Source organism: Suricata suricatta, chromosome 1 (genome assembly GCF_006229205.1).
Source record: "Suricata suricatta isolate VVHF042 chromosome 1, meerkat_22Aug2017_6uvM2_HiC, whole genome shotgun sequence".
Taxonomy (NCBI): Eukaryota; Metazoa; Chordata; class Mammalia; order Carnivora; family Herpestidae; genus Suricata; species Suricata suricatta.
The window spans coordinates 107,013,090-107,025,829 of NC_043700.1; the positions used below are offsets into that span (position 1 = coordinate 107,013,090).

The 12,740-nt window shown below is 39.4% G+C and overlaps 1 protein-coding gene across 1 annotated transcript in view; it reads right to left on the reverse strand.

The window, feature by feature from the left end:
• Window positions 1-12,740, reverse strand: part of MCUB (mitochondrial calcium uniporter dominant negative beta subunit) — a 107,962-nt gene that overhangs the window by 19,688 nt on the left and 75,534 nt on the right. Inside the window, exons 3-4 of the mRNA XM_029951327.1 lie at window positions 1,778-1,853; window positions 1,115-1,285 (exon numbers count right to left, since the gene is read on the reverse strand). Coding sequence (XP_029807187.1) covers window positions 1,115-1,285; window positions 1,778-1,853 — 247 coding nt within the window. The remainder of the gene's footprint in view (window positions 1-1,114; window positions 1,286-1,777; window positions 1,854-12,740) is intronic.

Sequence of the window (12,740 nt, forward strand, 5' to 3'; positions counted from 1 at the left end):
TTATTTCTTTACCTTCATCTTTCTCCTTTTAAAATATAACTTCAGTTACAGCAGGTGTTTTTTTTTAATCTCTATTGTTCTTTGCTCTGCCTCTGGCATCTCGGACAGTGCCTGGCATATATTAGATGCTCAATTTGTTGAGTAAATATATTTTTTTAATTTAAAATGTTTTTTAATATTTATTTTTTAGAGAGAGAGAGACAGACAGACAGACAGACTGAATCTGAAACAGGCTCCAGGCTCTGATCTGTTAGCAGAGAGCCTGATGCGGGACTCAAACTTACAAACCACAAGATCAGGACCTGAGCCGAAGTTGGACGCTTAACTGACTGAGCCACCCAGGTGCCCCGAGTGAATAAATTCTTAATCTCTATTTTTTCAACTTCTATACCTATCCCTTATTTGATTCTGAATTTGGATAGGGAAGAATATTTATTTCCTTTTCAAAACTGCTGACAGTAATCATTAGCACTTCAATAAGTTTAAGTATGTAATACTGCAATAAAATGAAAATGCAAATTTGGTCATTTATCTCTATTTGTAGCCTCTATGTTGGGCTGCGGTGGAGAATTCTTTATTTTATTTTAGGGGTAGTAGATCCAAGACCACTTCAGACTATGAAGACGTAAAAGCTATATCCTAAAACTTGAAATGTCTAAATGATGAGCCACCTCTACTGGTATTAATATACATATTCTTCCTGAAAAATGACTCCATTAGAAAACATATGAGATCATGACTGCATTATAATAAAGATTAATGAACTATTTGTGTAATTATTCACTACCTATTTTAATCATTAAAAATGCATTTTGTCTTCTGTTATTCAAATCATGCTGAAAATTACACACTAATGACTGTGTCATTAACATTTTCTCAGAAAAACTTTTGGGCTAAGTTTATGAAATAAGCAACTAAAACTTCTATTAAACATTTCCCATTAATTTTTTTACTCAATAGAGTTAATTTTTTCATATCACTGGTATACAAAAATGGACACAGTAAAGGTCAACCATTTATTATATAATGAATTAAAGAATCAAACATCTAGAACAGAAACAAAACAAAGGTTGAGAAGAAGAAAAAAAGACAAGTTGAAAAAGCATATATATACCTGCTGTGAGGATGGCTGCAGTTTTGACACCTTTATCTTCATTTTGTAGGTCCTGAAGGAATGAACCAACTGTTGACAACATTGGTTTGACCACAAATTGACAGCGCTCTCTTCTGGATGGCAAAGTCAGGGTTATCAAGGGAAGGCCATGCCTATAATTAACTGTTATTTCTGTTAAGGAAAAGAAAAGTAGGAATACAGGAATGGATAAAATTTATTTTTTAAAATACAAGATTCCATAGGAATGCTTAAATATAGAATTCATAACCATCTGAATTCTTGCAATAATGCATTGCTACTATAGTGCCTTCATTATACTATAACTTAGATATTCTCTAAAATTCTATAACATTTTATTAAGCATGTGTCACATTTTATCATAATTAACTGCTTAAAGTATTGCCGGGTGAAGAGTTAAGTTCTTGAAGGCAGAAACTGCTTCTAATTCATCTCTAACTCCGTGACTGCTGGGGTGGGAGTTTGCCAAAAGACATCCGAAGTATTATGGCAGCAGAAAGGGAGGAACTGACCAGGGACAGGGTGGGGCAAGCACAGAGGGACATGAGAAAAGTCCTTTTTGCTCAAAACCCATACTTCTCCCTTTAGCTGGAAGAATGGAAACACGTCAGCGGTAGAAATCAAAGAAGCAATAAGAAAGCTTACCATCAGGGGGCACCACTGTACTATAAAGATGTGACTGACTGTATTTTAGATTTCCACACAGCTTCACACACAACACCTGTAAGAAAGATTATTTCTTGTTTTAGAAAAAGTGGGAAAGTTGAAATAAGTGTCTTTACCAGAGAGGTTTTCTCTAACCTTATAGGACCAACATGATAAAAACTTCAGCTTCCCAGATAGCCCTTAGAGAAGCTCACTACACCTTTCTGACTGCTTTCTTGTCCCATATGGTAGGCACTAGCCACATGCAGTCATTACAATTAACACTAAAAATTCAGTTTCTCAGTCATCTTCGCCACATTTTAAGTGCTCAATAGCTCCCTGTGCCTAGTGGCTACCATATTAGACAGCACAGAAACAGAACATTGCCATCATCACAGAGAGTTCTACCTGATAGCACGGCTGGGCCTCAAACATCTGATTGCCTACTTTACTGTGCAACATGCTTTAGAGATTGCATTGGTGTTTGTGTTTACAGCTGCACTGAAGCTCAGTGAGGGCCAGATGCCATGGTGCTCTGTGTGCACAGGGACACCGTGGTAGTAGAAAGAAAGGGCACGAAAACTGGCTCACAGGCATTCGACACTCAAAAGAACCTATACCAGAGGAATTAGTACCATAGTTACAGCATCCAGGTTTGGTTTTTTTTTAATGTATCATCTTGCAAAGAGCTTATTAACAATTAGTTTTCCAGTAATTATGCAATGAAGAATTCTTTTCCAAATTGTATTTTTCACCTTTTCATTTATGCAAGTCTGCGCTGTTAAAATAAATCAGTTAAAAATGTGCTCACAGCTATGAAAAATAAAACAATGACAATGACGCAAATGATGTTCCATTATGCTCAAACTCAAAATAGTGTTCTCAAAAAATGACAAAGCACTCTAATATGTATTTCTAGGGGTGCCTGGGTAGCTCAGTCGGTTGAGCATCCGACTTCGGCTCAGGTCATGATCGTGGGTTCAAGCCCCGCGTCAGGCTCTGTGCTGACAGCTGAGACCTAGAGCCTGTTTCTGATTCTGTGCGTCCCTCTCTCTCTGCCCCTCCCGGCTCATGATCTCTGTCTCTCAAAAAAATAAATAAATGTTTAAAAAAAATTTAAAAACCAAATAAATGTTTCTAGTATTTGGAGTGCCTGGGTGGCTCAGCTGGTTTTAAGCGTCAGACTTCAGCTCAAGTTGACCTCAGTTAGTGCATTTGAGCCCTGCGTCGGGCTCTGTGCTGATAGTTAGGAGACTGCTTCAGATTCTGTCTCCCCCTTTCTCTCTTTCTGCCCTTCCCACCACCCCCTTCCTCGCTGCGTTCTCTCTCTCTCTCTCTCTCTCTCTCAAAAATAAACATCTAAGGGGCGCCTGGGTGGTTCAGTCGGTTAAGCCTCCGGCTTCAGCTCAGGTCAGATCTCACATTTGTGGGTTCGAGCCCCGCATCAGGCTCTGTGCTGACAGCTAGCTCAGAGCCTGGAGCCTGCTTCCGGTTCTGTGTCTCCTTCTCTCTCTGCCCCTCCCCCTCTCATGCTCTGTCTCTCTCTGTATCAAAAATAAATAAAACATTTTAAAAAATGTTTTTAAATAAACATCTAAAAAACTAAATACATAGTTACAGCAAAATAACTGTCACATTAATTTAAGGCTGTTCATTTAAATTTTATTTCTAAAATAACTCACTAAGATGAAAAAGAAAAAAACCTGATTCTTTCTTAAAAGAGATGTAGCTCTCAATGAATAAAGATATGCAAAATTTTCCCAAGTTTTGATAATGAATATTATAATACTGGGTTTTCTTCCTACCACTTTTAATTAAACTGTAAGAAACTGAGAAAAAAATATCCACTTGAAAACACGTGAGAATTCTCTACCAAAATACTTCTTTAAAAATATTTAATGATATAGGGGCTTCTGGGTGGCTCAGTCAGTTAAGCTTCCGACTTCAGCTCACATCATGATCTCACAATTCGTGGGTTCAAGCCCAATGTCAGGCTCTGTATTGACAGTTCAGAGCCTGGAGCCTGGTTCAGATTCTGCTTCCTTCTCTCTCTGGCCCCTCCCCTGCTTTTGTTCTGTCTCTGCCTCTCAAAATAAATAAATGTTTAAAAAAAGTAATAAAAATATTTAATGATATGATTCTATTTAAAAGTCAAATAAAAACGTAGGGCATAAAAATTAAAAGCCCTCCCCTTCCCGCCACACCATCCCACAACTTCCCTCAGAGATCATCACTGTTAGTGGTGATAAAGACTCTCTTCTTGATTAAACTTTAGTCCAGCTCCTCTAAACCTGATGGAGCCCCATCCTTGGCAATATCCTCTAAGAGCCCAGTTTAAGCAAGAATCCTGTCAGTTTAGCCAGAATCTTCCACCCTCAATATCCAATCAAATTCTTCATTCTCCACAAGCCCCCACATACTGGTATTATCTTATCATCCTGTCAGTCTTCAGCAAGAATCCTGAAGGTCAGTTTAGCAAAAAAAATTACCCTATCCTCTTAGTAATTTTCCATCCACTGCACCTACCACCACCTCACCTTGTTCCTTGGAAATAAATTCCCGTTTTTCCCTTGTTGTATTCAGACTTGAGCCCAACCTCTCTCTCCGACTGCAAAACTCCACTGCTCTATAAATAAAGTCTACCTTACCATTCTTCCCCAAGTGCCATGGATAATTTCCTAACAGTGGTTTGGTATGTATGTATCTGTCCAGGATTTTTCCTACAGATTACCACTTTTACATACTAGTTAAATTTTAGGCTCGGGTCTATATAAAGCCATACAGTCTATGAGTCAGGATTCTAGATGCCAATGCTAAGTCCTGAAAAGAAAGAACACTTAATGTGCTGATGAAGCTTCTGGTCCACTACGGAGGAAATCATTTTAGAGGCAACCACTTGTCAACCAGGAAATGCTGAAAGGCAGAGCAGCTAGAGAAAAAATATCAGAGCTTTCTTTATCAAGCATTTGTATGCCTCTAAGAGTCCCCTGAATAGGGGCGCCTGGGTGGCTCAGTCAGTTAAACATCCAACTCTTGATTTCAGCTCAGGTCACGATTTCACGGTTCATGAGACTGAGTCCAGCGCCTGGCTCTGTACTGACAGTGTGGAGCCTGCTTGGGATTCTCTGTCTTCCTCTCTGTCTCTGCCCTCCCCTGTTCCTGTGCTCACTTGCTCTCACAATAAACATTAAAAAATTTAAAAAAGAGGTGATGCCTGGGCGGCTCAGTTGGTTAGGCATCCAACTTCAGCTCATGTCATGATCTTGCGGTTCATGAGTTTGAGCCCTGCATTGGGCTCTGCGCTGACAGCTCAGAGCCTGGTCCCCTGCTTCAGATTCTGTGTCTCCCTCTCTCTCTGATTCTCCTCTGCTCATGCTATCTCTCTGTCTCTCAAGAATAAATAAAAAAACAAACAAAAAAGAAGACAGGGCTTACTAAAAATGCAGATTCCTGGACTCCACTCTGGGATTTCTGATTTAGCAGGTCTGAAGTAAGGGTGTGAGAATTTGTATTCTTAGTAAGCCCCAGGGTTCCACTGAAGTTACAGGTGTGAGGATCATACTCTGAGAAGCTGGGCTCTAGAGGACCTTCCATGGCTTCCAAGGAACTATGGGAAATTTCTGCACAAAATCATTTTGAATACCAAATTTTAGTGCTGGGTCAAGGGTTACTGCCTTCAAATGATACTCAGTATCCTGTCAAAAGAGGACTCAGACTTCTCTTTAGTATGTATATTTCCTAAATATAATTTTAATCACTTTACAACCTTGCTGAAAACGCTTTAGACTTCAACAGCCTATGTAAAGTAGAAAGAACAGTGACCCTGGATGTGAAAAAAAATGTGATTCTAAACTCAATTCAGCCACTTACCAGCTGGGAGGTCACAGAAGTCATAGGGCTAACTACGCGTTACTTTTCTCAAGGGTTAGGTGGGAATCATCTATCTTGCAGAGCCGGTATAAAGATGACATGAAACAAAGCAGTATAAGGCACGGTTTATGAGCCCAGCAAGTGCGGCATGGACCAATGCACCTTCACAGCTTTATCACTTACTCTTCTCTTACAGCAGGTACTTGGGCCCCAGCCAAACAAGCCAAGAGTCACGGACTATCATTAAAGTGCCTTCTTTATCCACTTCTGCCTAACAAGTCCTGTCATTCCCTCTTTAAGTCTTCCTGCAAGGCAATGGTCTCCTGGAAAGAACACAGGCTTTGCAGTCAGAGCAAGTTGGAATGCCAGCTTCAAGATATACCAGCTCCCTTGATCTCTGACAGGCAGAGTGAGGAAGATACGAGTTATGAGAAAGAGAAGGAGACAGCTATAGTTTGAAGATGACAAAAGGGAAACATTAATATGTGAGAGCTCTGTGTGAGCTTCAAAGTAAATGGGAGACAGACATTAGTAGAAAGAAGATAAATAATGAGCATGTGTCAAGGCCCATTAACAAGATTAGACTGTTTCTAGAGCTCTGCCATATTTTAGATTAATTATCTTTATTACTGTCAATAAAATCAAGATGCAGTTTCCATTTGAGATGATGGTATAAATTCACACTTAAGGGACCCCTCTGTTCTATTCAAAAACATCATATATATCTCCTTGTACCAAAAACAAGAGAGAAACAATGTGATAAGTGAGGATCAAGTGGATAGTCAGCTGGGTTCTGGGTCCTATAGAAAACAGGGTTAATAGAAAAATGTACATTGTCTACAGTACACTTCTTCAAATTAAGACACTCTGGCCCTTTTCACTGGTTTAGAGCCATTTTGCAACTATGTGTAAACCACAGGTAGATTAATGGATAGGTATGTAAATTTTGTCCAGTCTGGTAGTGATCCAATTGACTCACACACAACCCTAACCAGTTTTATCTCTAACTGCAATTCATTTTAAAATTATTTTCTCCATATTAATTTTGGGTACTTTCATTTTTCCTTCTGGCTGAATATGACATCTACCTGGTTCCTTTACTTCATAAGAGTTAAATTCTTTAATATGTGTTCATTTGTATAACTACGAGTCATATTTTTGCTTTTTTTTCTGAAAAGTATAAGAAGTACCTGAAAATTAGACTCTTTTAGGGTAGGAGAGACTAAAAGTAACCCATAGTATGCCTTCTAGTGATAGTTATTTATTTGTTTACTTATTTATTTTTTGACAGCGAGAGGGAGCAGGGGAGGGGCAGAGGGAGAGGGAGAGAATCTTAAGCAGGCTCCATGCCCAGTGCAGAAGCCGATGTGGGGGCTTTCCAATCATGAAATTCTAATCTAAGCTGAAATCAAGAGTTAGACACTTAACCAACTGAGCCACGCTGGTACCCCAAGGCTTTGAGTGATTTGGTGACGTGATCTGTGGTATCTCTAAAAACACTGCAACATTCCAGGACACGGATATACCTTAGGCAATTTAAGAACCAATTCTGGGCTCTGGCCACAGGATCCCAGTTGGAAGCAATGTAAAATTACTAGCCAGAAGGGGTGAGTATAGAACGAAAGATAAACTCCTAGAGTCTGTAATCCCAAAATTCTAATATATGAGAATTAAATGCTAAGAAAGAACCAACAAATTTGCTTTGAAGATGAATTCCGTTTATGGAAAATAAAAACGAGAGTCATCCAAAACAGCCTGTAATGTGCATTATATTTAGGATCTTCAAAGAGATAAAAGGGAGAATTAGCTTCCAGAAAGTCAACAAAAAATTATCATACTAAACTGGTAGAAATAAACAAGAAACTATGATCAACTAATTAGGATTTCTGGAAATAGAAAAATAAATCTATATATGTGCCAGAAAGCCAGCTTAATGGACTAGAGAAATATTAGACTGGATAAATCAATAGAAAACTAATGAACTAGGCAACATTTCACTCAGAGACAGCAAAGAAAGATACGGAAACTTTAAAAAGGAATGAATTCTCACACATTACTGGCAAGAATGTAAAATGGCACAACCACTCTGGAAAACCTCTAGCAGTGTTTTAGGTGACCCAACAACTCCACTTGTAGTTGTTTACCCTAGAAAAACGACAGCACACAGCCTGTACAAATGCTATTCCCTTTCCTCCCACTACAGTGCATGCTCCCTGGGCGCAGAGAGGGAAGTGGTCCGGTTCACTGCTGTATCCCCAGCACCTGACACACAATCTAGGAGCTCAATAAGTATGTAATAAATAAGCGTATGACTATCTTTAAGGTGCTAAGGGAAAATAAGCATCATCCCAGAACACTATCCTCAGGAACATTTACTTAGGATTGAAGAAAATGAAGAGCTTTCAGATATGGAGAGATCACAGTTCCTCTCCTATACATCTCTGTTAAAAACTTCTTCAGGAAGAACAAAACTAAACCCAGATAGAAGCAGACTGTAAGACAACACCACTGAAGGCCTGAATTGTGCCATGTCCTCCCTCTAACCCACAAATTCATGTTGAGGTCCTAACGTCCAAGGACTTCAAAACGTGAATGTATTTTAAAGATGTAGTTAAGTCAAAATGAGAACATGAGTGTGGGCCCTAAGCCAGTATGACTGGTGTCCTTATAAGAGGAGATTCGTACACAGACATGTGCATTCACAGAGGAAAGACTGTGTGAGGACACAATGAGAAGATGGCCATTTACAAGCCGAGGAGAGAGGCCTCGGAAGAAACCAAACTTGGCAACACCTTTACTTCAGACTTCTGGCTTCCAGAATTGTAAGAAAACAAAGCTGTTGTTTAAGTCCCCCAATCTGAAGTACTCTGTTACGGAACCCCTAGGAAACTAATACAAACACCAAATCTATAAAATATGGTTAACTAAAATAAACTACTCATATTTAGAAATTTTAAACCATCTTTTGGTGTTAAAATGAATGGAAAATTCTAAACATGACTGAGCATGTTACACTGAATGGATTCTTAGAACATGTAAAGATCCTTATCATATTCAGGGGCAGGGCAAAGATGATGAAAAGCTTAAGACTTTGTTTAAAAAGTTGTAATTACATGTGTATGTTAAACACTTAAAGGAAACCACTCAATCTATGTTTTCTAAGTGTGGTAGAACAAAATTTTTCAAGGAAAGTAGGAAAAAACTAGAAAACCAAAAAAAAAAGACAAAAAGAAATGTAAGAAAAATTGTTGTGGCAACTTGAGAAAGAGAAGACAAGCATCTACAATCCCACCAACCCCTGACTTTTTATTCCAGCCTGTCTACAGATATATACACTCATGTATTCACAGTCCACGGAGAGCTGATCATTAATGTTTTAAAGTATTCACCTACCTCAAAAATTTTTCATAAACAAAATCATTTTAAATGCTCCATAACTTACCCGATGGATGTACCAGAATTTAGTATTTACTTATTGTTGGACAGTTCCAGTTTATACACTATTTCTATATATTTTTCCTCATACGGAATGCATGCTCATTTTAGAAATTCTACACGTCACAGACTCACAAAATTTTACCAAAAACCCACCATCTAGCACTGATTAATGTATTATTATCTACATATCATACTCAATTTTCTACCATTGCAGCTACACTGATTCTAAACATTTTTGCAAATCTTTGTTTGCATTATTTTCTTTAGACTGCAGTATGATTAGATCATGAGGCAGTAATAATTTTGGAATCCTGATAACGTATCATTGATTTTCTTTTTAGGAATGTTTTCTTTGCTTCATGTTGGTTTACTCAATACCAGATTAGTAGTAGTCTGAACCCAAACAAGCAAATCTTCATAAGGTTCATAATCAAACAATAACAGACACATTGGGTGTCCCCAGAGCAACAAGCTTCCTGTTGGAGGTTCACTAGATGTCCTCACTGGGACAGCCCACTGGTACCTCAAGCTCAATATGTCCTGAACTGAGCTTCCTTATTTCTCCATAGGCCTGACCCTCTCCTTTATTCCTTGATGAACTCACACCACTACTGAGCAGTTTTAGAACTAGAGGACTGACAGCTGGCCCAAACAACTACTAGTCCATAAAATTAGCCGGTAGACCAGTAGTTCCAATGGAACTGCCACTAAGGTCTACTGGTTCTAATTAACGTGGGGGCCCCCAAAGCCATCCTCTCCCTCATCTCCACCTCCACCACCCTCGTTCAGGTCCACGTCATCTCACCTAGGTCACTGCAACAGCTTCCTAACTGGCCCTCCCACCAATCCCATTCCACATTAAGACGTATTCCAATCTTCTGAAGTCACATAAAGTCAAAGTATTTTTAGATTTAAAAATCTCTGTTTTTTCTCTATTGCAAAGAGAAACTCTTCCAAAGAAAACTTTCCATGAGCTGATTATTGTCCGGCTTTCCAGTTTCACCTTACACATTACCAGCACCATCCACTTCCCAACCCTTGATACCAGACGTGTGAAAGTACTATTTCCTGACTACCACACACTTAAATGCTTGCTTGCACTTTTTAATATCCCTGCCTGGAAAGCCCTGCCTGCTCAGTGTACCTACCTTGCATGGCCAACTCATACTCCAAACTCCCTCATCTTCCTGCCATAGAAACTGTAGAACTCTAGTCTTACTTCCTGCCCTTCTATTGTAATCATGTGACCTTACCCCCCAAAGACCAAGCCCTCCTCAGATGCTCTCCATCTTCTAAATCTCAAACTTTCTCAAAATCTTAACTCCCTGTCCTATCACTCACACTACAGATTCAGTAGGCAAATATGCTCTGCTATCTCTCCTCTTAAAAAGTTCCAAACCCTCCACTAACCACATAGACCTCCAGCTGCTGCCCTATTCATATGCTCTCTTTAGCCAAACCTTTCAAATCTGTCTACACTGCCTCATCCTCAACTCTCATTCACTTTTTATCATACTACCATCAGGTTTCTATCTCTGGTCCCTCAACTCTCTAGCCAGAACTCTCCCCCAGGTCCAGACTAGGACATCCAAATCCTGGACTAACCTCTCCCCTTACATCACCACATACATCTGAAACTAGATTTACCCAGAACAAAACTTTTGATTTCCCCCTGAAATTTCTTCCTCTGGGTCTATCTACCCCCTGCAGTAACTGACCAACCATCTTGCTAGCTGCTCAAATCAAACCCAGAAATTCTTGATGCCACAAATTCCATCAATCCATCCCTTATACCTGCAGAGTTTATCCACCTCTTTTTTTTTTTTTTTTTTGGTTTATGCTCTGGTCCAGCATGATCTATTGTAACAGTTTCCAAACTTGTCTCATTTGCTTCCACCCTTGCTCTCCTGAGGCTCCCCTCCTCAAAGCAGCAAAGGTGATCTTCTTTAAACAGAATTACCCCCACTCCACTGCTTAAAATTTTTCAACAGATTCCCCTTTACGCTTTAACAAAATAAAAGCTTATCATGGCCACTGTGATGCTATGAATGACTTAGACACTGCATATCTCACCAGTCCCATCTCAGTCCTCTCTTCCATGCCTGCCGTACTCTGACCCTACTGGTTAGCTCTCAATTCTTAGCACACAAGTTTCTCAGATCTCAGGGGTGTAGTACATGCTATTCTCCATCTCAAATATTCTTCTCACCCTCTTTGTATAGCTCAATATTTTATATGCAGTATCTTAATCTTTCCAGCAACCATATGAGAGATGTACTACTACTTCTCATCTTTTTTCCCATTCAAATGTATTTATCACTTAATTTATCAAGAAAATTAGCTTAGCATTGATATAATAGGAAGTAATTAGACAACTGGAATTGATAAATGAGAACCTGTGGGGCTAATCCAGCACGCCCCCCCCCTCCAGTTCTCAAAAATTGGTTTTATAGTTTAGATCAATTTTAGAATTGCAAAACTGAGCAGTGTACAGAGAGTTCTTACCCCACCCGGCCAGTTCCCCCAGTATCAACTTCCAGTAGCAGAGCGGCACATCTGTTACAATCTGTGAGCCTACACAACTACATCATTTTCGCCCAAAGTCCATTGTTTACATTTGGGTTCACTCTTGGCTGTACATTCTAAGAGTTTTAACACACGCTTACTGACCGGTGCTCACCACTGCAGCATCTCACATAATAATGTCACTGCCCTAAAAATCCTATGTGCTTTGCCTCCCTCTCTTCCCTGCTGCAACCTCCGGCAACCATTGATCTTTCACAGCCTCCACAGCTTCACCTTTTCCAGAACTAGAATCATAGAGTAGCCTTTGCAGATTGGCTTCTTCCACTTAGTATATGCATTTAAGGTGGTTCTACTTTTCAAGGCTTAATAGCTAATTTCGTTTTACTTTTTTTAATGAAATATTTTTGATACACAGCATTGGGTATACTTCAGGTGTATGACATGTTGATTTGATACATTTGTATACTGTAATATGATTGCCATATAAATAGCATCTAACACATCACATAATTATCATTTCTTTTTTGGGACAGGAACAATTAAGATCTAGTCTCTCAGCAAGTTTGATGATTTTCTGAAAATTTTCTTAATGGTTATTCACTTTTGAGAGACAGAGATAGACAGAGCGTTAAGTGGGGGAGGGAGAGACAGACAGAATCCGAAGTAGGCTCCAGGCTCTGTGCTGACAGCTCAAACACACAAACTGTGAGACTGGGACCTGCGCTGAAGTCAGATGCTTAACTGACTGAACCACCCAGGTGCCCCAAGTTTCATGATTTTAATACTGTTGTCTATGTTGCTCATTTCATTGCAGTGCTGAATAATATCCCATTGTCTGGATATACCACAATTTATCCACTAACTAAAGGGTATCTTGAATGCTTCTAAGACTTGGCAATTATAAATAAAGCTGCTATAAACTTCCATGTGCAAGTTGTTTCCCATATTTTAAGAATACTAGAACACAAGGAGGTTAAGTAATCAGTCTAAAGTCAGTTAATAAGTGAGCAAAGTCCAGCAGTTAGGAGCCCCCCTTCTTAAAACTGCTTCACTGTACTGGCAGTACCGTCTGCGTGCAGGAAACAGGATGCGGGACTGCACCCAGCTCAGCTCATCTGCTGTGCCCATG